This window comes from Sturnira hondurensis, unplaced genomic scaffold (genome assembly GCF_014824575.4).
Source record: "Sturnira hondurensis isolate 20B ecotype Veracruz unplaced genomic scaffold, ASM1482457v3 Scaffold0006413, whole genome shotgun sequence".
Lineage (NCBI taxonomy): Eukaryota > Metazoa > Chordata > Mammalia > Chiroptera > Phyllostomidae > Sturnira > Sturnira hondurensis.
The window spans coordinates 26,033,791-26,061,718 of NW_028079044.1; the positions used below are offsets into that span (position 1 = coordinate 26,033,791).

Below are 27,928 nucleotides of genomic sequence, written 5' to 3' on the forward strand. Positions count from 1 at the left end.
AGTCATATATGTGATTTTCTTAATACCATCAGTTACAGATACTGAAGGCCAAACTGCAGATATTTGGGGCACAAGAGAGGAGAATGATTCATAAAATTATAAGTGGGTTTTTTTTAATGGTACTTTTTAATGAAAATTTTAAAACAATGTTCAGTTAATGGTTTAAGTTCTTTGGAGTCTAAGAGTCCAGTTCTTCTAAGTCTCTTTTAATCAAGAGTACTTTTTTCCCATAAATTATTTGAGGGAAGATTAGTTTAAATTATATATCAGTTGTGCTGGATTCCACTAAAGCACTAAATTAACAAACTTGAACTGCTCCAGGGTTTACCCTTAGACAAACACATCCTCACTGTAAACTATTTGTCATTTAAAGTATATGTAAGTAAGTGTTATTCCATAGAATAATTATATTCTCTCTACAGCCAGATTGCCATTGTGTACTAATTTACAGATTAATAAGAATAATAGGGTACATTAAAGTCTGTCTTGCCTTAGGAATGTATTATTTTATAGATTTTTATCAACTCAAGAAAATTATATTTTTCCAAATTTTAGGTAACAGTATATTAAGAGTAATATTATTTATGCTGAGACGGGGAGAACAACTTCAGCTTTATAATGTTTCCTAATACTATCTCCTTTTCTTGAAAAATAAAAAAGTATTTTTTAGTATTGCAAATATTGCTTCTGATTTTTATGCAGTATTATCATTAAGAATTTTTTGCTATCATTAGTTTTTACCTATATGCACATGTCATCGAGTATCATTCTCAAAGAATGTTCTATACTACATCTTTAAAATAGTATATTTTCATCCATTCTGTTCTTGCTATTGAATTAAGGCTTCAGTAGCAATAAAAGTTATGACCCTGAAGTGCAGATGACATACTTATTAGAGCTACATAACCTTAGATTTTCTTCATGAAGTTGCGAACTTAACAGCTTTTGAAATCAACCTTTCAGATTTTTTCAGGAATTATTTTATCTATACAAGGTGGTAAAAATGCTACTCTTTAGCATTTGGAGAAATAATTCACGTTCTTGAGTATTCACTTACTTCTACAGTTCACTTAATAGTACCTTAGAGCAATGGCAGGTCCCAGCTTCAACATCAAACACACCTTCAGAGCTCTCCCAGCCCCTGCCTCCGTCCTTCAGAGGCAACAATTGTACCCATTAGCAAGGTCAGTGGCTTGGAGAAACCTGGAGAACAGCAGCTACCAGAAACCCACTAGAATAATATCTCCAGCAGGTGATAGATTAGTTGGAACAAATTGGAACCATTGCAGTTCAGCAATCCTGGTTTCTTTCAAGCTGTTTTTAAAATGTCGTCATTTTAATACACAATCTAAGCCCCGCGGAACAGTCCACAGCAGGTTAATTTGAATCATATGATGTGTCACTGCCCTCAGCTGACATGAGCTCTATTCCATGTGTGAAGCCATAATAAATCCATTCCCAACCGAGGAAAATTCCCCATGAGAAGGTGAACTAATCCAGGCCTCACACTGGCATGCTAGCCCTCCATAATTGAAAGCAGGGCCACCTGTTCCCTGCACAGTTAGCCTATAGAGAAAAAATTAGCATTAGATCAGATATTCCTTATATTGAAAAATCATTCATACATCTCCCAAATTCAAATTCAGCTGTGAACTGCTTGGTATGACATCATACAGAAACATAGCAATGTTCCCACTGATCCCAGTTTAAAAGTTTTGTTAACCATAGGATTTCTTAACTTTTAAATGAGATTTTTTTTTAATTTAATGAGAGCTGACACGTGAGAAGAAGAACTGGGAAGGGTGCAGATTTTTCTAATTAACCAGGGTCATTTGCAAAAACATTTGAGCTCCCTGGTGTTTTTTTCATTGTTCCTTTGCAGGCATATTTTTGAACACTGTCACTATGGCCATAAAATGACATTTAAATGACAACAAAGAAAAAATGTGCCAAAATGGGAGAACCTTCTCATACAGTTTATTATTACAATTCACATACCACAATCCTCATATAATTTAAGTAACATGATTATAGCAAACACAAAGTTATGTGCATAATTTCACATTTATTTTATTTTAGTATACCTGATGTCTCTAGTTAACATGCATAGGCACTAATATTTTTTCTCTTAATAAAATTATTTCTTTAGCCTCTTCTTTTTAAATTTAATTTATTTAAATAGTTTTCAATATTTCTAATTTCATTCTAACTTTGGATTGGTTTCATCTCCAGTTTTATTTGATTTTTGTTTTAATATTTTATTTGACTTTTAATTTGTTGAATCCTGTTTTGAATACTGTTTTTTTTTTATTTTCATGGATTAACTTAATGTGTTACTAGTTGAAATAATTTTAATTTTTACTTTTAAAAAATTTTGAAATATCCTAAATATTCCATTTCCACAAATATCTTTGATTTGAATAAAAATATGTATTTAAATAATGTAAAATACTACTTTAAAAACTCAGATACATAACATACTATTCAACAGGAATATTTATATGAATATAAAGTAGAAATTTTACATTGTTTACCTCCAAATATGTGTATTTTGAAAATGTATTTTCTTTGTTAGTGGACTCTGCTTATATATTCTTTTACTCCTAAATCCATTACTCAGTAGTGATTAATTCAGACATCTTGAAGGTGACTGGTTCGGGTGAAAGAGGATACCTGAAAGAGATGACCCAAATAGCCTTCTGACATTTTCCAGAGTGGTAAATGAAGAATAAGTAATAGGAGTTTTAAATGCAAGAAGATTTGAAGTGAAAGAATGCATTTTAAGAAGCTCATTGAAATATATTTCTCTTAATACAGCCCTGATAGTTAACCCTTTGCCTCTTTTCTCTTTCCAGAAATAGGGTCAAGGACCATAACCTAATAATTGGAATCCTGTCTTTATCTAAATTCAGTTTTATAGCCATACTTGTGGGCTATCTTCTACATTTAAGAAATGTGAACTAGCTAATAAAATTGTAAGAACCTTGACTTTCACATTTCCTGAGTTTTATGGGTTCCAAACTGCAGTGTCAGCGTTACATTATTATAGCTTATACTCCCCGTGATTTATCAAAATGAAACAGTAAACTTGACATCAGGATGTGAACTAGGAAATGGGCCAAAAATTTTTAGATACAGGTGTCCTCTCATTATTTCAAGTTCAGCTGTAACTTGGATTTTGCAAAGAAATTAGGAAAATGGATGAGTTTTAACTAACTGATTTTTAGTAAACATTTTTCTTTTATTCAAAGAATAACCTGATTTTAATACCAAGTTTTTCACCTTAGAATCAGTAAGTTACTGATTGTAGGATCTGTATCAGTTACTTCCCAGCTCTGTAGAATAAAGGGGCTATAAATCTTTGAAGGCCTGGCTGACAGTGGCCCCCGTAGGGGACTGCACTTGACTAAGTAACAGGACCCAGAGAGTCACAGAAGCTGCCTGTGGGGGTGGCGAGATCGCCAGTCAATCACAAGTTCTCCTGCAGGGGAGTCAGTGTTGTGGCGATTATTGAGATTTTTCATTTCTTCATGTGCTCTAATTCTATCCTAATTCTTTCCTCTACCCAAGCAAATGAGGGGAGTTGGCGTACACTAAGAGAAAAAGTGCATTGTCTGGCTTCTACGTAACTGAGAAGGTTTGCAAACATTGTGTTTGCACACAGCTCTTCCCCCAGCTCTAGCCCTCTGCCTTCCCAAGGACACAGTCTTGAGCCTTCTGTTCTTACCTCCCTCCACACAAACGATAACCTCAGCTCTCCTTTAGGCTAACAACTCCCGAATGCCTAGTTCTAGTTTTGACTTACTACTCAAATCCAGGGCTGTTTCTCCATCTGCCTACTAGGTATGCTCAGTTATTTAAAGTACAGCCATGCAATTAAACCACTTTTCTCCCTCTTACTCACTTCTTCCCTTTAGTAGAGTCTTCAAATTTCTGTACAGAACAGTGTTACTCCACTCACGACCTCTCACAACATTACTCTCACCTTCAGTTCTTTCCTTTTATTCCAACTCCTTCTAGTTTTCCTTTTGAAACGGTCCTCCATTGTGCCCGCTACCTTCCTGGGGTAGCTTTGTGCCTCAGGATTGCTTCCTCAGTCTGTTTTCTTGCAGTCCTCACTTCAGAATCTCCTTTTATTCAATAATCCTGTTTCCTGGGTCCCTGCCAGATTAGCCTCTGCCGCCAAACTCACTAGTCTTGACCCCCCCACCTCCCTCAGTTCATCCAGTCACACCCCCCTCGGCCTTCAGGACCGTCTGTATCCAGTGTCACCTAGATAGTCCAGGCTTACAGTCACCATGCAGATGACCCTAAATAAAATCATTTTACTTTTTTGGAACCTCAGTGTCGCCTTTTGTAACATAAGAGACTTGCTCTGAGATCCCTTCAAGTTCTAAGATGATGGGTTTAATCCCTGACGGAACTCTTTATTCACTTTCAGAAGTATTTATGAGCAACTGCATTCTTCCAAGTGTCATTCTAAGCCCTGGAAATATAGTGGTGAGCAAAAGACAGAACCAGATAATCACACAAAGTAATGTGTAATTATAAACTAATGTAAGTGTCGTGAAGTTCTGTGGATACATAAAAAGTGGAGACTTAGGGAAACTTCTCTGAGTAACTACACTTGAACTGAGTTCCACAGGATTGAAAGGAGTGAAGAACCAAGAACATGGAGGGGTGGAAGGATTTCGGGGAGAAGGTGCAAAAGACCCTGGGGGAGAGAAACCACGGGTCACTGTAGGAAATGACTGCGGGGCAGAGTGAGGACACAGTGGTGAGAGGGGAGGGTGAAGGGAGAGGCTGAGGCCCGGCCTTGCTGGTGATATGAAGGGTTTTAGATCTTTTTTATTATGAGCATTGGGAGACCACTGGAGACCTTTAACTGGGACACGTATGTGGTGGGAGGGTACGTGTGTATGTTGATACGGTTATATTTGCATTTTGAAAGATGACTAGTTGCGGGATGTAGAAGAGATCAGAGGGGCTAGAGGAGATGCACGGGACCAGGAGGAGAGCAGTGCAGTCGTACTGGTGTGAGACTGTGGCAGGCTGAGTCAGGGAGGGTGGTATAAACAGGGAAACTGAAGATGTGCTAGATACTGGGGAGGGAGACCCCACAGACAGTGGCGGTAGAGTAGAGGGCGTGGAGGGTAGGAGTGAAGCGTGACTTCTGGGTTTCCGTCTGTGCTGATTGGATGAATGCCACCACGGACTGAATTGTGTTGCCAAGAAATTCCTGTGTTGAAGCCTGGGTCCCCGGTGTGATGGTTTTTGGAGATGGGGCCTGTGGAAGGTAAATCAGTTTTAGATGCAGTCCTGAGGATGGGGCCCTCAAGATGAAATTAGTGTCCTTACAAGAAGAGACACTAGAGAGCTTGCTTATCTCTCTCTCTGACGTGTGAGGACAGGGTGAGAAGGCAGCCATCTGCAAGCCAGGAAGGCCGCCTTCACCAGAACCCAGCCATGCTGGCGCCCTGATCTCAGAATTCTAGCCCCCAGAATACATTTCTGTTGTGTGAGCTAGTCCGCGGTATTTTGTTATGGCAGTCCATGCTGATTACAGCAGGTGGTAATCCTCTTAACTGGCATGGGAAATGCTTGAAGACAACCACATTGGCTTTGTTGTTTTGTCTTGTCTTACCTGTGCCTGCACACACGTAGGGGACACACCTGAGACCAAAAGCCCATCTTGCTGAGCAGAAGGCAGGAAAACTGGAGGGAGAGGCTCTCCTGTCTTGTCATTAATAGAATTTATTAAGGGAAACTTACATACAAGGTTTGTTTTTGGAAGCTGTAAGACAAAATGGATTCCCATGCGACTTGTCAGTCACCAAGGAATTATACAGGGTAGAGCTGGGGGCAGAGCAGATGCTCATGGGTAATATATGTGCAAACACTAACAGATACAGGGAATTGCTTTCCATGCTTAACCAGGCCAGGACAACAACCTGTTCAGAAGCCAGCACGTAGCAGGAGGCAAGGGAGGGCAGCCGATTTATATCAGAATGAGCATGAATTATGATCAGATAGAGTTTATGGGGTGGATGGGGGTGGTCACAGAAGGCAGCCTCCATTTTTGTCCAGGTCCAGCTCACAGGGCAGACAGCGGTCACATCATGGAGCAGTCTCTCCCCCACAATTTGCGGGAGGAGGGAAAGATCACAAAGACTTTGGCTTGGGTGTATGGGGTTTGGGGCAGTTGTGCATACATATCTGGAGCTCAACAGGAGACACTAAGACTGGTGATACAAGGTTAGAGATTTCGTAGTGTTTGGAATGTAGATGCTAATTCAAGTCTTGGTCCCAGAAGAGATTATTCAAGGAACGTGTACAGAGGAAGTAGAGAAAAGATCCTAAGACATCATCTTGAAGGTGTCTGATCAGTATTTACTAGCCGGGAGGAGAAGAAGCCTAGAAGGTAAGCTGAAGGCTAAGAGCAAAATTTGGAGAGTGTTATAAGGTCAAAAGAAACCAAGGGAAAAGACTGTTTCAAAAGGAAGAAGTCCTCAGTGGTGTCAAGTAGTGACACAGAAAAATGAGAATCTGAAAATACCTGATAGATTTAAAGACATTGTGACAAGTGTTTTTCCCTTGGGTTGACCTGGATGGACACCAGTCTAGAGTGCATTGAGTACGCGGGGGTTGGGAGTGGAAGCAGAGGAGCTTGGCTTCGAGGAATAAGGGTAGTGTATGGAGGACCGTTTGGAAATCGGGGTTTGGAGGTTTTATTTTTATGATGGAGAGACTTGGGCTTTCTCATGTTTAAATATCAGCAGGAGGAATCCAGTTGAGAGAAGAGTTGGATAAACTAAAAGATAAAGGTGAGTTCCTTAGAATTTGAGAAGAAGAATCCAATGTGCGTGTGGAAAAAAACAGGTTTTAGGTTAGAGAAGCATAACAAATTAAGAAAGGTGAGAAAAATGGCATATGCAGTAGTTTTTCAGTTTGGTAGCAAGTAACTGAAAGAAATTTCATGGTTTTAACTTTCTCCATGAAGCTAGAAGGAAGATCAATTTTTGAAGTTGAAGAGGGAAAAGAGGGCTTTAATGGCTGGAAGTCATCTTCCAGTATCACTTCTTCATGTACCAAATTCATATATCATTTTATTTTTTTTGTTCTGATTGTATTTATTGGGGTGACATGGGTTAATAAAATTATACAGGTTTCAGGTACACACTTGTACAGTACATCATCTGTACACTGTATTGTGTGTTCACCACCCAAAGTCAAGTCTCCTTCCATCACCATCCATCCCCCTTCACCCTCTTCTACCTCCGCTCTCCCTCCCTTTGGCAATCACCATCCTGTTGTGCACGTCCATGAGTTTCCCTCTTTTCCTTTGCCTAGTCCCTTCACCCTCTGACCCAGCCCCCACCTTGTGGATTCAGTGATCATCAGTCCTTTTACAACTGTATATTATGGAAATTTTTAAACATATACAAAAGTAGACTGAATAGTATATAGGACCTGCTGCTTAAACAATTGTCATTTGGCCAACTTTGTTTCTTAAATATCCCTTTCCACTTTCTCACCTTCTGTATTATTTTGAAGCAAATTCCACACATCGTATAATCTGTAATGTTTTATACACACAAACGTACACAAACAAAAGCTATATGGAAAAAGTCCAGCCATTGTTAGGAAAATGAGAATGGTTTGCATGGCATCAAGGTAACCTGGCAGCCAAGGAGAGAGGACTGGAATGCACATGTGTGAACAGTGATGACTTCACTGTACTATAGTCAGTGGAGGTGGTAGAAGCCATTGAGTGAACATGTGTCTTGTGTGTACATCACATTCAAAATGACTGGGAGAGTAGAGCAACGAATCTGCTTCAAATTTTGTGTTAAGACAATACCTCTATGTAAAAACTATTCAGATGATTCAGAAGGCCACAGCTATGGGCAACGGGTGATTGGCATCATCATCACGACAACACGCCCACTCAGGCATCACGTCTCGTGTAATTTTTTTTTGATGGAACATCAAGTCACCCAGGTGACTCAGCCCCTCTACAGCCCAGATTTGGTGTCCTGCGACTTCTGGCTTTTCCCCAAACTAAAGTCACCTTTGGAATGGAAGGGATTTCAGACTGTTGATGAGACTCAGCAAAATACAATGGGACATCTGATCATGATTCCAGTAAAGGATTTTGCAGTATTTTGAACAGTGGAAGAGATGCTGGGAAAAATGTGTGAGGTCCTGAGGTGCCTACTTTGAAAATGACTGAGGTATTGTTGCCTTGCATTCAGTGTTTCTTGTATCTTGTATCTTCTTCAATAAGTGTCTCTATTTTTCATGTTTTGTGGCTGTATACTTGTGGGCAGATATATATCTCAAAAAGATAAGCAGTTTTTAAAACATAACCATAACACTACTGTCAAACCTAAAGATAATAATTCTTTAATATCTTCAAACATCCAGTTACTGTTCAAATTTCTCATTATTGCATAAATATCACAATGTGTGTGGGTGCGTGTGTGTAGCCAGGAGCCAGATAAGGTCTGTCTGTTACTGTTGGTTGATATGTCTTCAGCTTTCTCTTATCAGTAGGTTTCCCCTCCTATCTTTTTTAATCTCTTGCACTTTATGTATTTCAGAAACCACATCATTTGTTCTGTAGAGTTTATCATAGTTTGGATTTTGTCTGTGCCCCTGTCTTACTTATTTCCTACATATAAGTTGGTAGTTGGATTAATCTGATTCAGATGCTTTTTCTTTTTTAAACAAGATGGTTTGTAAAAAGGTTTTATATTGTTTCATCAGGAGGCACATAATGTCTGAAGGTCTCTTGTGATGTTAACAGCCATCGATGCTCAAACACTAAATTCACTGGAAGTGGCTAACAGCAGTGTCTTCAATCCAGCATTTCTCTTCCGTATGTTAACTGGGATACTTCTATAAAGAGAAACATTCAGTCCTCTACTCAGTAATATTGTTTATCTAAGAAGAATAGGGTAAATGCTTACTTCTTTCCTTTGATTTACCCATTTTTAAAAATGAGTTGGTTTTCTAGATGGGAAGGATGTTTTCACAGTGTATATCAGTTATCACAACGTAGCTTTTAAGTATCTTACAATTTTATTTGTTAATTATACCTCAAAAGGTAGAAAAAAGTACTTGGTTTTTTAGCATATTTCAAAGGTGGCCAGTTGTTTGATATTATTTTGAACTCATTATTTTTAATGACGTTCAGGTTGTCTCATCATTGGCAGTGGAAACCTCTGTAAATTGGCTTGTCTGTGTTTTTAATCTTCCCTCAGTCTGGAATCCTCTCTCCCTTATCTCAAAACAGTGTTAGGCTGTTCCCAAATGTCACATCAGCTGTCTCCAAGGATGAGTACTCGCCGTCATTGAGAACAGTGGGAAAGGACACAGGCACCCCAGAAGCTGCCAGAATTACTGGAGCAGCATCATGCACTTAGCCTTTTTGATGACTACGTAGAGAGAGAAGCTCATTTAGCTTCAGTTCAGTTCAATATATTCATTTTAGAAAACCAGTACAACTACACTAAAATCAGAATTTTTATGCTGTTGTTTTTGGATATGAAGGCAATACAGTCACCAAAAGCCAATGCTGGAGCATAGGAATATGTGCCTGAGTAATTGCGCGGACAGTGATGATGCCCAAATTCCAGCATTAAGCACCGTGAACTGCTACAGGCTCTCGCAGTCAAGGGTGTGTGTCAGCCATGTCTCTGAGCCTCCTCACCACCACGCGGGACAGCGTACACCCGCACCCCCTTGGTGTTATTAATGGAAGCACTCATTTCTGCCACCACTGAGGTCTTTACACTTCACACTTCCCATGAAAACAGCTTGATCTCATTTTCTTGGGCAGCTGTCACACCTGTGAATACTGATTCTCTGTCTTCCCTTATCACAATGAGCACCTTTACTTGGTTCAGACACTATATCGAAAATCTGCTTTTGAATAGCCAAATAAGAGGAAAAAATGTAGTGTGACCTAATCATTAAAAATATCTTTATTAGAGTTACTGTTGTGCATGAAGCCGGTCTTGATTATCAACTTGGTCCGTGCTTTGTGTTTACCTCTCTAAACTAAGGGCAGGAAGGGATGCCATCGTTCCTGTCTGCATAGCTGCGCGTGTGTGCAGTGACTTCTAGCAAGCCTTGCTTGTCTGAAAGCTTTTGTCTCTTATAAATAAAATTCCAAACGAAGAAGCACTTAACAAAGAAGTTTTCTTTCATAAATGTTTTGATTTGAGTATAACAAGCCATATTGAATCCATTGGGTTTTTGGTAATAGATTTCAAAATACATCATAAATGTACGTAATATGATGACTAATGGGTCAAGTAAAGTTGGAACATCTTAAATGAGAAAATAGCTGGAACGATTTTCAGGAAACTTTTCCAGTTGATGTTTGGTCCCCCACAAGGTGTACATTAGCATAAACTTAGGGGAATCACCACTGGGACTTGAATTCCCTCTCTGATTTCATTATTACAATATGATTCTTTTCCTTTCACTGTTAAGTCATCTCCTAGGGTGATGGGAGCGTAAAACAAGTGTAATTTATTTGTATTTGTCTAATCTCCTTTTGACTCAATAGTCATTCATTCCATCATTCTATTTCCTGGTAGCTGTTCAGAAAGTTTTGAAAGGTAAGTAGAATCTAATAATTGACAGCTATGGGCTTACTGGGAAAGTTTGAGATACAGAGTGTGCTGTAGGGACAGTGAGAAATTAGATCTGGCAGAGAACTAGATGACTCAGCTGGGAGATTCTCTTACCACATGTTCTTAAAATTTAAACTTTGATAATACTCCATTCGTTAAAGTTCAGTGAGGATTATGCAAAAATTTGAAATCCTTTAAAACAAAACTCTGAGAGAAATTGGAATAAAGTCTACATTAACAATCTACGCCTGGTTCTTGATCCAGTTGTATTTCCAGTTGTATTTCCAGTTCTTATAAAACAGCTCCCACTGTTGAATAAAACTTTCCTAGTTCATTTCTTTAGTGTTTTTATCTTAATAGATGAGATTAGTGTTTTTAATCAGTCTTTTAATTAAATGTATTGTGGTAACATTGCTTGATAACATTATATGAGACTCAGGTATGTAACTTTATATCACCTGTATGTTGCATTTTGCGCTCACCACCCAGAATCTAGTCGTCTTCATCACCACTTGGTTGGCCCTCTTCGCCCTCCCTCCCTCTCCACCCCTCCCCCCATAACCACCATACTGTTGGCTGTGTCTGTGAGTGTGTTTTGTTTGTCCCTTTGTTGTTTTCTCTTTTATATCATATACATGAATGAAATCATATGGTTCTTGTCCTTTTTGGCCTGACTTATTTCACTTGGAGTGATATTCTCAAGCTCCATCTGGGTTGTTGCAAGTGGCAATATTTAACCCTGTTTTATGGCTGAGTAGTATTCCATTGTGTATATGTGCCACATCTTCCTTATCCAGTCATTGGTCAAAGAATACTGAGGTTGTTTTCTTGTCTTGGCTGTTGTGCATAATGCTGCAGTGAACATAGGGGGACACATATCTATACAAATAAGATATATGTATATATCTCTTTGCAAATAAGTGTTTTCAAAATTTTTGGATAGATACACACACAGAAGAGGGATTGCTGGGTCATATGGTGGCTCTATTCTTAAATTGTTGAGGAACCTCCATACTTTCCATGGAGGCTGTACTAATTTGTATTCCCAGGAGCGGGAATATGAGGGCTCCCTTTTATCCACATCCTCTCTAAAACTTAATGTTTTTTTCTTATGGGTAATAGCTGTTTTAACAGCTGTGAGACAATACCTTATTATGGGTTTGTTTGCATTTCCCTCATAACTAGTAAATTTGAGCATCTTTTCATATATCTGTTGGCTATTTGTATGTCTCCTTGGGAAAAGTGTTCAGGTCCTCTGCCCATTTTTAATTGGATTGTTTGATTTTTTTTTGTTCTTGTTGAGTTGTATGAGTTCTTTATATTTTAAATGTTAGCCCCTTATCAGAGGTATCATTTGCAAATATGGGAAATTTCTCCCATTTGGTTGGTTGCCTTTTTGATTTATTGATGGTATATTTTTCTGTGCAGAATCTTTTTAGTCTTTATCATGTTTTAAAATATAAACAAAGACCAGAAACTACATTGCTTAATTTTTACTTTTATTTTTCTATGCTTAAAAATGCTAAACTTTTATTGCATAAGATTTTTCACTTGTAAATACAATCTTCCTATAATTATGGGACTGAAAATACTTACAATGAAGGCACTGGTATTCTACCAGAAAAGTGCCTGGCTAGTTCAAGGATTTGAAAGTCTAGTGACCCTATGTAATAAAAATAGCAGTACAGATTTTTTGACTTATCAGATATGACCATGACTTTATGTTTTTTGGTCAAGGAGTCACACGTTGATTGACTTTATACTGCAGTAAAGGGAGCTGTTTGATTTGTGGTGCTTCTCATTCTGGTCTATACTTCTATCTCTTGGAGCTGGTACTGCTGAAAAGAATACCCAGTATTATAGTATAGCCTCATTTCAGCTCTACTTTTTAGGCTCTTGGCCTATAGTACTAGCTGACTTGCCCAAATGGGGCTGCCTCAACCTCTCCATTTACACATGCAACGGGGTTTGTTTTGCAAGGAATGTGGCTCAGCACTGTGGGGTAGGGATCAGGGGCCCTGTGGCCAACTGGAGGTCACCATGCACAAAGATTGCACTGTACACAAACACACAAAAACATTTAAAAGGTAAATTATTTAAATAGCCTAAATACCTTTTCCTTTTTAATAAAAAGTTAACCTAGTACCTGTCTTGCACCATGTATACAGCTCTACTAGATTTTGGGACTTTAAAAATTTTTATCAGTTGCTGTTCAGTGACTGTGAGGTTGCATTTATAACCGTAAGTTTCCCATTATCTAAGGAATGAAGTTCTGATGCCTGGATAACGGTTTTGCCTTCACCCCATAGGAGAGGGAAATCAAGTGACCGAAGCTCCTACCTAGTAAGCAGTTTCCCTTTACCCATGCACTGGCCTGAGAAAGGATCCTCCAGAAACCTGCAGCACACGAAGTTAAAATTCACATTTCAAAGAAATGGAGTGGAAGAAATCTATAAGAAATTTAGATAATGAAACTTTCAAGTGATTTTTGAAATAATTGCATAACAACTACCCTTCTCGAGTTACTAATACGCTTCTGAAGTTACTAAAGTTTTAGATCATACTGAGATTTTGGGACAAATTTTATGATAGAGATCCAAGGTACTGCCTCAGATTTTCTTATTTCTAAATTTTGTGGCGCCCTGGTTAAGTGTTATATGTACACTTGCAACCTAATAGGGATCCATGGCTCATAAAGAGAGCAAGACGAGGCAACTCTGTGTGTCCGTAACTCATTCTGCATCTGCCATCTCCATTTTGAGTGGCTAGGCTTGTAGTCAGTGAGCACTGGGGGCTGGCTTTGACATTGCTTTGTGTTTTTTTTTTCATTTTTAATGTATTTTATTGATTATGCCATTACAGTTGTCCTATTTCCCCCCTTCAATCCCCTCCACCCTGCACACCACCTCCCCTACCATTCCCCCCCTTTACTTTATGTCCCCGTGTCTCAAGTTCTTTAGATTCTGTATTTCCCACTATACTTGCCCTCCCCCCTGTCTATTTTCTACCTACCGTCTATGCTACTTATTCTCTGTACCTTTTCCTCCCTTCTCCTCCTCCCACTCCCCTGTTGCTAACCCTCCATGTGTTCTTCATTTCTATGGCTCTGCTCCTGATCTACCTGTCTGCTTAGTTTGCTTTTGTTTTAGGTGTGGTTGTTAATAACTGTGAGTTTGCTGTCCTTTCACTGTTCATATTTTTATCTTCTTTTTCTTAGATAAGTGCCTTTAACATTTCACATAATAAGGGCTTGGTGATGATGAACTCCTTGAATTTGGCCTTATCTGAGAAGCACTTTATCTGCCCTTCCATTCTAAATGAAAGATTTGCTGGATAGACCAATCTTGGATGTAGGTCTTTGAATTTCATGACTTGGAATACTTCTTTCCAGCCCCTTCTTGCCTATAAGGTCTCTTTTGAGAAATTGGCTGACATTCTGATGGGCACTCCTTTGTAGGTGACTGTCCCCTTATCTCTTGCTGCTTCTAGAATTCTCTCCTTCCTTTTAATCTTGGCTAATGTAATTATGATGTGCCTTGGTGTGTTCCTTCTTGGGTCCAACTTCTTTGGGACTTTCTGAGCTTCCTGGACTTCCTGGAAGTCTATTTCCTTTGCCAGATTGGGGAAGTTCTCCTTTATTATTTATTCAAATAAGTTTTCTACTTGTTGCTGTTCCTCTTCCCCTTCTGGTACCCCTATAATTCAAAGGTTGGAGCGTTTAAAGATGTCCTGGGGGTTCCTGAGCCTCTCCTCATTTTTTTGAATTCTTGTTTCTTCATACTTTTCTGTTTGGTCATTTTTGTCTTCCTTCTGGTCCACTCCCTTGATTTGAGTCCCAGTTTCCTTTCCATCACTATTGGTTTCCTGTGCATTTCTCTTCATTTCAATCAGTTTAGCCTTCATTTGTTCCTCTAATTTGTGACTAAAATCAACCAATTCTGTGAGCATCCTGATCACCAGTATTTTGAACTGTGCATCTGATAGGTTGGCTATTTCTTTGTTCCTTAGAGTTACTGGCTCTGGGGCTTAAAGTTCTTCTTGAGCCATAATGTTTTGGTCTGTTCGCACCTGTTACGAATGAGGGGCAGAGCCTTAGGTGTTCACCAGGGTGGGGCAACTCAGTTGCTGGGTTGTGACACCGTATGTGGGGGCAGGGTCTGAGAGGGGCAATGGTGGTCCCCTCTGCTGTTTCCTGCCACTGGGGCCTCTGCGGTCTGTCTCACTGCTCGTTCCTTTGGCTGCTTTATCCAAGTGTGAATGTGTGACCCCGGTCAGCCTGCCTCCTTGCGCCCTCACTGGGTCTGCCTGTTGCAATCCCACACCTGGGATCTGCCAACTGCCTGGGTCAGTCTGGCCGAGTTTTCCTGTGCAACCCCGCTCCGCCAGTTGCTGGCTCCACTCCTCTTACTGGTCTGGCTGAACAGTTCATTGTTGTTGGACTTCCTTATAGTTCAGTTTTCTGTGTTTTGGTTGCATTTTTGTTACTAAAACTTTATTGTCTTTAAACTTGGTTGTGTGAGGAGGCACAGTGTTTCCACATACGCCTCCACCTTGGCCGGAAGTCCCTTGACATTGCTTTGGATGACATTGCATGGGTCTTGATGTTTCCAGACTATTCTTAGAAGGTCAATACTGACCTTATTCATAGAAGGTCAATATTTACCTTATTCACATAAGGTTAATGTAACTCAAATAGATTCATAATTGAAATTTGCTGGTCTACATCAGTGATTTTCAACCTTTTTCATCTTGTAACATAAACTAATTACTGAAATTCTGTAGCACACCAAAAAAATGTATTTTTGTCAATCTGACAAAAAAATAAGTATAATTTTGTTTCACACCAGATGACTATTGTTATGTTGACTGTTGTCATTTTTTTATTTGACAGTCTTAAGGGAAAAGAGGTCAGTGCCCCTGACTAAATAGTGAGGTGTTGCATGTTTTAAAAATCCTTGTGGTGCACTGGTTGAAAATCGCTGATCTAGATGATTGCCAAATATGCTGGAGTTCAGTACATTTTTCTTTTTATAACACAAACCAAGTTATATGAATGAATATATCCTCTCTTGTAATTAAACTGCTTTGGATGACGCCAGAGTGACCTGTGCTTTTGAGCTTCACTAGCTTAACTGACTCTAATCTAGGTGTTAAATTAAAGCCCTAACTTACATGTGCCTCAGCATTTGGCATTAGTAGGATTGGGAGTTGTCCTCTGGTTTCCTTAATGTTTAGTAGTAGCATTCCATTTTTTTTCCTTTCTACAGAGGGCTACTCTGATCTTGCCATTAATTAGGGTAAGTGTTTTACTACCTTGTTGGGGGCGGCCCTAGAGAGTACAAAGTATATCTGAAAAATCGACCTAGTACAGAGTTTCTTAACACTTAGGCCTAAAGTGGGCTTCCCCCTACTTATAAGAGCCATGGACACATTCAAGCCCTAAGCCTTTTGAGAAACACCTATGAGGGTAAAAAAAATAATGAAATTGAATGGGAAAAACTATCCTGACATATTGAAATAATGTTGTCTTATTTTTTAAATTAATATACAGTAAAATTATCTTTTTTTGGTATACAGTTTTATGAATTTTGACATTTATATAGATTTGGGTAATCACTACCACGATTGAGATATAGAAGTTTCATTATCAAAAAAAAACTCTCATGGAATTCCCTACTAGTCACACCTTCCCCTGAAGCCTGATCTCCTCTCTATCTCCTTCAGGGCTTTTGTTCCTTATTTGTTTGCCTTTTTGAGAATGTCACCCAAATAGAGTCATACTGCATGTAACATTCTCCAACTGGTGTCTTTCACTCACATACTGCTGTTCAACCAAGATGTCACATGCATCAGTAGTGTGTTTTATTGTTGAGTAGCACTCCATTATGTGGGTGTGTTACAGGTTAACAATTTATCACTGAAGGGCATTTAAATTGTTTCCAATTTTGGTGGTTATGAATAGAGCTACTACAAATGTTTGTGAATAAGTTGTATGAACATAGTTTTCATTCCTCTATAATAAGTAGTGAGGTCTGGTATTGCTGGGTCATATAGGTCCTATAAGAAACTGCTAAAGTATTTTCCAGAGTGGCCACACCATTTGACATCTCTACTAGAAATGTGTGTGAGTCCCACTAGCTCCATATCCTCTTCAGCACTTTGTATTGCCAGTACTTCTTTTATCTTAGCCCTTCAAATAGATACTTCATTGTCATTTTAATTTGCACTTTTCTAATGACGAATGGTGTTGAATGTCTGTGCATGTTCTTGTCTGCCATTTATATATCCTTTTTGGTGACATGTCCTTACAAGTCTTCTGCCCACTCCAACATTAGGCTGTTTGTTTCTTATTATTGAATTTTGAGATTTCTTTGTATGTTCTGGATACAAGTCTAGATAAGTCCTCCTTGGAGAACTGTCCATCCAAGTCCTTTGCCCATTTTTTAGTTGGATTGTCTTCCTGGAGTGGAGTCATGTGAGTTCTTTATATATTTTGGACATCAAACCCTTGTCCAAGGTATCATTGCAGATATATTTTCCCATACAGTTGGTTTCCTTTTCATCTTTCTGATGCTTTCTTTAGCCATGCAGAAGCTTTTTGATGAGATATCATTGTTTATTTGTTTATGCTTTCCTTTATGTCTGTTGCTCTAGGGGACATATCGTTGAAAATTTTGCTACATGGAATACCTGAGATTATCCTGCCTATGTTCTCCTCTAGGACTTTTATGGTGTCTCAACTTACATTAAAGTCTTTTATCCATCTTGACTTTATTTTTGTATATGGTATAAGTTGGTGCTCGAGTTTCATTTTTTTTGCATGTAACTGTCCAGATCTCCCAACAGCATTTGTTGAAGAGGCTATTTTTACTGCATTATATTATGCCCTGCCCCCTTTGTCAAATATTAGTTGACCATAGAGACTTGGGTTTATTTTTGGGTCTCTATTCTCTTCCATTGATCTATGTGTCTGTTCTTATGCCAGTACCAGGCTGTTTTGATTACAGTGGCCTTGTATTATAGTTAGATACTAGGTCTTGTGATCCCTCTTCCTTTGTCTTTCTCAAAATTGCTGCAGTTATTCAGGTCATTTATGGTCCCATGTAAATTTTTGAAATATTCTGTTTTTTTATGTTGCTCCCCATAGGGTTTTTTTATTAAATACTTTTCAGTTTTACTCTTTAAGGTTAGTAGTCTGCCCCAGCCATCCTCAACTCCCTCCTCTGTTTCCACTCCCCCTTGTTTTTGTTCATGTGTCCTTTATAGTTGTTCCTGTGAAATGTTTATTTTATATATGTGAAATATATCATTGGCACTTTAATAGGGATTGTGTTGAATCTATAAATAGCTTTGGATAGTATGGACATTTTCATAATGTTAATTATTCCAATTTATGAACACAGTATATGCTTCTATTTATTTGTGTCTTTCTAAATTTCTTCCTTTAGTGTTATGTAGTTTTCTGAGTATAGATCTTTTGCCTCTTTGGTTAGGTTTATTCCTAGGTACTTTATTTTTCTTGTTAATATAACAAATGGGATTTTTTTCCTGATTTCTGTTTCTGATATTTTGTTGTTGGTATACAAAAATGCCTTCCATTTCTGAATATTGACTTTGCATGCCACTGTTTTGCCAGTTTCACTTATGAGATCGAGTAGTTTTTTGGTGGAGTCTATAGTGTTTTTCATGTATACTACCATGTCATCTCCAAACAATGACAGTTTTACTTCCTCCTTTCCAATTTGGATGCTTTTTATTTCTTTTTCTTGTATGATCACTGTGGCTAGGATTTCCAATAATATGTTGAATGGAAGTGGCAAAAGTGGACATCCTTGTCATGTTCCTGATGTTGGTAGGAAAGCTTTAGTTTTTGCCCATTGAGTATGATGTTGACAATAGGTTTCTCGTATATGCCCTTTATTATGTTGAGGAATGCTTCCTCTATTTTGACTTTGCTGAGTGTTTTTATCATAAATGGGTGCTGTCCCTTATCAAATGCTTTTTCTGCATCTGTTGATAGGATCATGTGATTTATGTCTTTCCTTTTGTTTATGTGCTGTATTACATTTATTGATTTGCGAATATTGTATCATCCTTGTATCCCTGGGATGAATCATACTTGAATGTGGTGTATGGCCTTCCCCCACCTCTAGAAACTAATTATATTTCACCAAAATTCTTTCATTCCTTTTTTCAAACATTTCTAAAAGGCGTGTCTATCTTATACATAGAACAAATTAAATATCAGTATTTGGGAAATCTGAGTGAAGGTACACAGGCTTTCCTTGTTCTGTCTTAGCAACTTGTGCTTAACTTTAAAATTATTTTTACTATATTTTATTGATTATGCTATTATAGTTGTCCCATTTTTTCCCCCTTCACTCCCCTCTTCCCTGCACACCCCCTCCCACCCATTTTCTCCCCCTTTAGTTCATGTCCATGGGTTGTACATATAAGTTCTTTGGGTTCTACATTTCCTATGCTATTCTTGCCCTCCTCCTTTCTATTTTCCACCTACCATCTATGCTACTTATTCTCTGTACCTTTTCCCCCCTCTCTCCTCCTCCCACTCCCCTGTTACTAACCCTCCATGTGATCTCCATTTCAGTGTTTCTGTTCCTGTTCTAGTTGTTTGCTTTGTTTGCTTTTGGTTTTGTTTTAGGTGTGGTTGTCAATAACTGCGAGTTTGCTGTCATTTTACTGTTCATATTTTTATCTTCTTTTTCTTAGATCAATCCCTTTAATATTTCATATAATAAGGGCTTGGTGATGATGAACTCCTTTAACTGGACCTTATCCAGGAAGCACTTGATCTGCCCTTTCATTCTAAATGATAGCTTTGCTGGATAGAGTAATCTTGGATGTAGGTCCTTGCCTTTCATGACTTGGAATACTTCTTTCCAGCCCCTTCTTCCCTGTAAGGTCTCTTTTGAGAAATCAGCTGGCAGTCTGATGGGAATTCCTTCATAGGTAACTCTCTTCTTTTATCTTGCTTCTTTTGAGATTCTCTTCTTATCTTTAATCTTGCCTAAGGTAACTATGATGTGCCTTGGTGTGTTCCTCCTTGGGTCCAACTTCTTTGGGACTCTCTGAGCTTCCTAGACTTCCTGGAAGTCTATTTCTTATGCCAGATTGGGGAAGTTCTCCTTTATTATTTGTTCAAATAAGTTTTCTACTTGTTGCTGTTCCTCTTCCCCTTCTGGTACCCCTATAATTTAGATGTTGGAACGTTTAAAGATGTCTTGGAGGTCCCTAAGCCTCTCCTCATTTTTTTGAATTCTTGTTTCTTCATTCTTTTCTAGTTGTATGTTTCTTTCTTCCTTCTAGTCCACACCACTGATTTGCGTTCCAGTTTCCTTCCCATCATTATTGGTTCCCTGTACATTTTCCCTTACTTCACTTAGCATAGCCTTCATTTTTTCATCTAATTTGCAACCAAATTCAACCAGTTCTGTGAGCATCCTGATCACCAGTGTTTTGAACTGTGCATCTGATAGACTGGCTATCTTTCTTCATTGCTTAGTTGTGTTTTTTCTGGAGCTTTGATCTGATCTTTCATCTGGGACATTTTTTTTGTCTCAATGGGCTTGTTATGTAGTGAGGGGTGGAGCCCCAGGTCTGTATGACCTTTTTAATGTGTTGCTGGATGCATTTTCCAATATTTTGTTGAGGATTTTATCATCTAGGTTCATCAGTGATACTGGCCTGTAGTTTTTTTTCTTTGTTGTGTCATTATTTGGTTGGTGAATTGACATGATGCCGGCCTCATAAAAAGAGTTTGGCAATCACCCTTCTTGGATTTTTTTGTGATAGTCTGAGAAGGATAGGGGTTAGCTCTTTCTTAAATGTTTTGTAAAATTCTCCTGTGAAACTGCCTGGTCCAAGGCTTTTGTGTGTCAGGAGTTTTTTGATTACTGCTTCAAATTCACCAGCTGTTATCAGTCTGTTCAGTCTTTCTGCCTCTTCTTCATTCCGTTTTTGGAGATCATATTTTTCCAGAAATTTCTCCATTTCACTCAGGTTTTCAAATTTCTTGGCATATAGTTGTTCTTAGTAATTTCTTACAATATTTTTTATTTCTGTGGTGTCAATTGTAATTCCCTCCTTTTTCATTCTGATTTTATATATTTGGGTCTTCTCTTTCTTTCTTTATGAGTCTCATTAAAGGCTTGTTGATTTTGTTTATTGTTTCAAAGAACCAGCTCCTGGATTTATTGAACCTTTGAATTGTTCTTTTAGTCTCTATGGCATTTAATTCTGCTCTGATCTTGGTTATTTCCTTCCTTCTACTTACTCTGGGCTTTGTTTATTGTTGTTCCACCAGTTCTTATAGATATAGGGTTAGGTTGTTTATTTGAAATGTTTCTATATTTTTTAGGTAGGCCTATATCACTATGAACTTCCCTCTCAGTACAGCCTTCACACAATTAATTTTTATCTGGTAGTCTTCTATTCTAAACTCTTGTCAAGTTCACTTATTAATTCTTAGAGTTTTTCTGTAGACTCTGGAGTTTTCTACATGGACAATCATGTCATCCATCAACAGACATCATTTTATTTCTTCCTTTTTAATTTTGTGCTATTTCTTTATTAGCTTGTTTGTTTATTGCCTTATTACATTGGATAGGACTCCTATTGTTATGTTGAGATGACTAGTGAGAATATATATCCTTGCTTTGTTTCTGATCTTAGGGGAAAAGCATTCAGTCCTTTGTGGGTGCGATGTTAGCTATACTTCTCTATTCATAGTTGACTAAGAATTATCATAAATGAATGTTGGATATTGAACTTTTCAAAAGCTTTTTCTGCCTCAATTGATATGATTATGTTTTTTGTTTTGTTTTACAAGGTGTTTTTAAAATGTTGTTCAGTTACAGTTGTCCCACGGTTTTGTCCTCGTTGCTCTCTGTTAATGTCATTGTACTGATTGACTTTCTAATATTGAAGCAACCTTGTAGTCCCCAGGTAAATCCCTCTCTGTTGTGGTACATTATTAGTTGTATATGTTGCTGGATTTCATTTCTTATTTTTTGATGATTTCCATGTCTCTATTCTGAAGAGACAGTGGTCTGTAGTTTTCTTTTATTGTCTTTGTCTGGCTTTGGTATCAGTAATGATTTCTTAAAATGAACTGAAGAGTACTTTCCGCTCTTCTGTTTTCTGCAGCACAAGGGAGTGAAGAAAAGAATGAAGGAAGCAATGAAGGATTTTTATAGTCCCTCTGAGCCTTAGGAATTGCCTCTCTTCTTCTGGAAGCCAGAAATAGAGGGTTTCTCCTAGTACTTTCTATTTCTGTACCTAGTGCCCACGTCTGGGTGTTGGTGTTCCAGAATAGGGGTACCGGGGAGGAGAAGGAGAAATTCACCACCACTTTGGTGGTTTGTTGAAATCAGGTCACCTCCAGTCTACCTGTCACCACTTCCTTTTCAGAGTCCTTAAGTATAGCTTCTCTGTATAGGTTTTTTATAGCTGTGTTCTCTCCAGGTTTTGTAGCTGCACAGAGTGGTAAAGACAGGGTTTCGTCTTCCCCAGAACCCTGAAATAGTTTCTAAGGACACAGAATTGGCAACTAACAAAGAGAAGATGTTTTTGCTTTGGGGGAAAAAAATAAAACAGGCAGGTGATTTTTAGTTTTTGAGAGTTCATTTATGCTCACATTAGAAATGGGAAATATCATGTGAGTAAATATGCATATGGAATTAGTGTTAGTTGCCTATTAGTGTATAATTAATTACCACAAATGGTGCTGGCTTACAGCAACACAAATGTGTATGTGTTGCAGTTCTGTGGCTGAGGAGGCCTGGTGGGTTCAGCTGGACTCACTGCTCAGAATCTCACAAGGCCAAAATCACTTTGGTGTCACTTGGGCTGGACTCTAATCTGGAAGCTCCAGGGAAGAATCTACTTTCAAACGCATCCCAGTTATTTCTATAATCCAGGTTCTTGTGGTTGTACGACTGAGATCCCAAATTCCTTGTCAGCTGATGGCCAGGGCTTCCCTCAGCTCTAGGGCCACCCCTTCTGTCCCATGTAACCCGTACCATCCCCATGGCAGCAATGACATGTACTAGCGCCCTTCTCCTGCTTCAGACCTCTCTGACTCCCCTTCTGCCTCTTCACGTGCCTTCTAAAGGGCTCGTATAATTAGATCAGGCCTCCTAGATAAGTTTTGTGTTTTAAATTCAACTGACGGAGGATATTTATCACAACTATAAGATCTCTGTATAGCACATCACTTTAATTCTCCAGGTAGCACAGCACTCCCTGAGTCAGTGCTGGATTCAGTAACCAGGAGACAGGAATCTTGGGGAGGAAAGCCAGATTTAGCGTTCTGTACAGCACAGAACCAGAGTAGAATGATTTGGAGTACTCTGGTGTTAAGCGACCAAATGCACCTCATGTTGCATTTGAGGTCCAGAACTAAATATCAAAAATGAAAAATGTGTACTCACAGAATGTGGTTGGTGGGAGATATAATCTCATTTAAAAATAATTGTGCAGGGCAAGTTTTGCAGATCAGCTTCTTGGAGAAGATGCTGGGCTCTGTTCTGTAGATTGTTAAGCCAAAAAAAGGGTGCTTTAGACAAAGGAGCAACATGAACAAAGGCCTAGTAGTAACAGCATGGGTTGGGAAAGTGGGTTCTATAAACTGTGATATTTGTGGAACTTTAAAATGTAGGGTGGGCATGGGTGTAGTGAAGGCAAAATAGGGCCTTTTTTTTTTCTTTCTAAGGAGCTTGGTCTTTACTCCATAGGTAAAGAAGAGCCATTAAATAGTTTTATGCAAGAATGAGCCAACAGGATCATATTGGAAACAAATCACTTGGAAATTACATGGAAGACTTCATTGACCAGAATCAGTCTAGATAGAAAAAACCATTTAGGAGGCTTTATAATAGCTAAACAGTATCAAAGGCATGGAGGGAAGAGATGGGAAGTACCTGGAATACTGAGAGAAGGGACTTGGATTCAAGCAGTATTTTAGAAGTAAAACTGAAAGAACTTAATCACTGAGTGAATCTGGACCAGGAAAAGAGGCAATGAAAGAAGTCAAAAGTCAGGTTTCTGATTTGAGCTATTTGGTGGATGGTAGAGCTATCTACCAAAGATGGGGACAAAGATGGGGACTAATGTCTTAACATTAGTTAAGACAGGGCACGTAGCATGACTGAGAGGGGTTAATGAATGAAGTTGATGAGCCTGTGGAAATTCAGTAGGAAAGAAAAATCCATGTAATTTTTCCTTCATAACCTCATTAAATGCTCAGTAGTATTTACTGTGGGTCAGAATATTAAGGTGTAGGACTGTCTTTACTGTCCAGGAGCTCAGTTCACCAGACTATGACCGATACCTAAGGAGGTAACTATAAAGATAATACAAACAAGTGCCTGGTGATGGTACAGTGTACGGGATTCTCTGGAATCAGTGGGTGAGTGGCTCCTCATTCAGCTACAGGGGCCAAGAAGGATTTCCCAGAGGCAGTGACTGAAGGACTAAGTTGCAAAGGACATGTTGGGCAACTCACCCGAGACAGGAGAAGTTGTAGGTTTTTTCTGTGTCACTGGGACCATGGTGGTGCCTGAGGTAGAGCCTGTATTGATGTGGCAGTCGGCAGCGCTCATGCACACCATTTATTCCTACATGCTCTCCTGGTCTGCAGTCAGCAGTGCTTCAGAAGGTGGATATTTGAGCTGCTCCCTGGGGAGGTCATAATTGTTTCTTTGGCTACAGGATGAACATTTTTCACCCTTACCTTAAGACTTCATGTCCTGGATCCGGGCAAGATCAGATAGCTTCAGGCCCCAACATCCGAGTCTTCTTTCTCCTTTAACTCTGTTTTGTCGCTGAAGATCGTTCTTCTGTTTTTTGTTTTTCCTTTTGGTTAAGGGTGGTCTTTTTTGTAAGACCACAGAATTTGGAGGCCCAGCCTACGTAAAAGGATGTATGCTTTTGAAAAATATGATCACCCTACAATATTTTGCCAGCCAGCCTCTTTTAGTACCCAAAAAGGTACAACTCAAAGATAATGCCTCTGACACATGGTGCTGGTGTATTTGGATGTCCCCATGCAAATGTATGGAGTTGGACCCCTGACTCACACAATACACCAAGTTAACTCAAGAGGGATTATAGACCTAAACGTGAGAGGTAGAACTGTAAAACTCTTAAAAGAAAACATAAGTGTAAATGTTTGTAATCGGGCTAAACAATGGTTTCTTTGTATGATACCAAAAGCACACACAAAAGAAGAGATATATTGGACTCACAACAATTAAAATTCGTGCTGCAAATGATGGTATCAAAAAACTGGAATGACAATCCACAGAACTAGAGAAAATATTTACGGATTCTATATCTGATAGGGACTTGTATTCAGAATATATAGAGCTCATAGAATTCAATAATAAAAAGACAAATGGCCTGATTTAAGGATGAGCAAAGGATGTGAATAGACATTTTTCCAAGAATATATGCAAATGGTTAATTAGCACATGAGAAAATGTTTAACATCATTAGTCATTAGGGGAAATACAAAAAAAATTCACAACACAATACTACGTCACACTGGCTAGTATGGCTGTAATCAGATATGACCTAGCAGCCCCACTCGTCGGAAGATACCTAGTGGAATTGAAAACACATCCACAAAAAAATTTGCACAGGAATGTTCATAGCAGCTAAAAAGTAGAAAAGACCCATATGCACACTGACTGATAATGGGCAAACACAGTGTATCCCCGTGTGATGAAGTATTAGCCACAAAAAGGAATGCAGTATTAATGATACATGTTTCAATATGAATGGACCTTGGAAACATGATGCTGACTGAGAAACCAGAAACAAAAGGCCAGATATTGTATGATTTTGTTGATGTGAAATATCCAGACCAGGCAAACCTGTAGAGGCGAAAATTAGGGAAATAGTTGGTGGGGCTGGAGGTGGGAGTGGGTGGGAGTGAAGACTAAGGGTGTGGGGTTTTGTGCGTATGTGCTGGTGAGGTCCTGGGATTCTGTCCTGGTGATGTCTGTGCAAACTCAAGAGTAGACCAAAAACCATTGAATTGTATACTTTAAGAAGGTAAATTGTATGGCATGTTAGTTGCATGTCAATAAGATGGTTTAAAAAGTATTTTTTTAAGTTAGGTTATTTTCTCCTATTTAAAAAATGTGGGGAGCAGGGAACTTATTAACAATGCAGATGGGTGGTTCATATGTCTGCCTCTTTCCAGTGAACAACCAGTCAGAAAGTGTACTCTCAGAGTTTTGCTAGCCCTGACTACAGAAGCACAAGAGAAGGCACGCTTAAAAGGGGTGGTACCCTGAGGGACCCTGGGTAGCCAGGAGGAAACCCAAAGGTGCTGATACCTGAGAAGGGGGAGGCGAGGTCCTCCTTATGAAGAGAGATGTAGATAAGGAAATTATTAATAAGGACTGTTAACTTTAGCTGCTTAATAATTTTGCTATTCCTAGCTCCATCGGGGATTATTATGCCTCGTATTGTCTTCAAGCCGCAAGGAAAAGAACACCTGTGAGGTTCCGTGAAGCTCCAACACTGATTGGACACACGCATATACGAGACACACTGTGCTGGTCCTTGGATTGTAAAGATGCATGGCACACTCTGCCTTCACAGTGCTTATAGTCTTACGTCTTAGTGATAACGAAGCCATAAGAAAGACAATGAAATAAGGCAAACACAGAAATAATAAGGCTATTAATGTCTTTAAAGATTTATTTTTTAGAGGGTAAGGGAGGGATAAAGGGAGAGGAACATCGATATGCAAGAGAAACGTTAATCAGCTGCCTTTCTTATGCCCCCAACTGGGCACCTGGCCCATAACCCAGGCGTGTGCCCTGACCGGGAATCAAACTGATGGCCCTTTGATTCGCAGCCTAGAGCTCAACGCACTGAGGCTATTAGTTTGAGTATCTAGTGGCTATGTGGCGGGTAAGGACAATTTCTGTTTTATGACAAATATAAAATGAACTATAGGGTTTAAGAAATCCCAGTTTACCCATGATGAGGTATTTGAAATTTTATTACTACAAAATATAGGGCAAGATGTAGACTCTTCAGGTTTGCAGCAGGTTCACGAGGAGAAACAAACTCTTTCTGCATATATTTGATCAGGGAGTGGTAGGAGAGGCTACTTCCATTAGTGAGATATGTTTATTAATACCAGTGTTTGTGTCAGATTTTGTGCTGGATATGAGGGGAAGAAGAGATGCCAGCTGCAGTAACGAACGAGAAAAGCTGCTTCATTTTGCCGTGGTTGGGAGGGCGGAAGTGTATGCTCGTGCGCCGCCTTTATTCCATTGGGAACGGGGTCACATGGATTAAGACAGGAATGTGGACTTGAGTAGTTCAGGGAATGTGTTCTTCCAAGTCACTACATGGAAACAATAGTCAGGTGATTAGCAAGAGAATTACACCTGGCATTCTAATGTGTCCACGACAGAAGTGTTGGGGAACTTAAACAGGAACTTGACGGGGATGTAAAGGCTTATATTCAATTAAAGAGCATCAGTAATTTTCTTATCTTTTTCAATTCTATAGCTGACATCAATTTGGAGATATCAAAGCCTTTGAAAGCAAACCTGAGTTTTACCAAGCTGGATCAGATAAACCATTTTTTAAAGAAGATACAAAGCACACACAGCAAAGAGACTTCAACCCTGTCAGACACCGTGCCGCATAAAGATGAGCTTCTAGCCTCCAAATGTTACCGTGGAAAGTTGTCGAAACCCAGAGTACATGGTGATGGAGCGCAGAAGCCCCCATTCCAAGAAAATATGTGGAGAACTGTTTCCTGCTTTCAGAAAATTTCTGTGCATACTACTCAGATTGTGGTCTCCATGGAAACTGTCCCCCATCCTAACAAACCATGCCTCTTAGCATCTTTATCAACCCTCAGTGGAAGTCTTAATGTGAAAGCAGCACAAAAAGTACCTGGTAAGTCACAGAAAGGGGGAGGGGGAGATGGCAGCATGGCCTGTTAACACCTGAAAATGCGTGATTTTGATGATTTGCATCATTTGGAGGTTAAAAGTTTTAAGAGCCATTAGAGATGGGGACATTTCTGGTCCATGACCTTATTTTAGTGAGAATTTTATAACAAATGCTTTGAGCTTATGAATTTCAATGCGCTAAACTAAACTGTTCCTATCCACTTCTTCAGGTATGTTCCTACAAATGTCTTTAAAACTGTTCGTTCCTAAATTTCTCTTTTCTAAAACAGCTGTAGTGGAACAATGGGAAATGGCTTTATGAACCATTCAAGT

General features: G+C 39.0%; 1 protein-coding gene across 3 annotated transcripts in view; it reads left to right on the forward strand.

Annotated features, from left to right (window-relative positions):
• VPS13B (vacuolar protein sorting 13 homolog B) overlaps positions 1-27,928 on the forward strand; it is a 690,921-nt gene that overhangs the window by 493,628 nt on the left and 169,365 nt on the right. For all 3 annotated transcript variants that reach the window (XM_037048265.1, XM_037048266.1, XM_037048267.1), the window contains exon 36: positions 27,204-27,599. In XM_037048265.1, the coding sequence (XP_036904160.1) occupies positions 27,204-27,599 (396 nt within the window). The remainder of the gene's footprint in view (positions 1-27,203; positions 27,600-27,928) is intronic.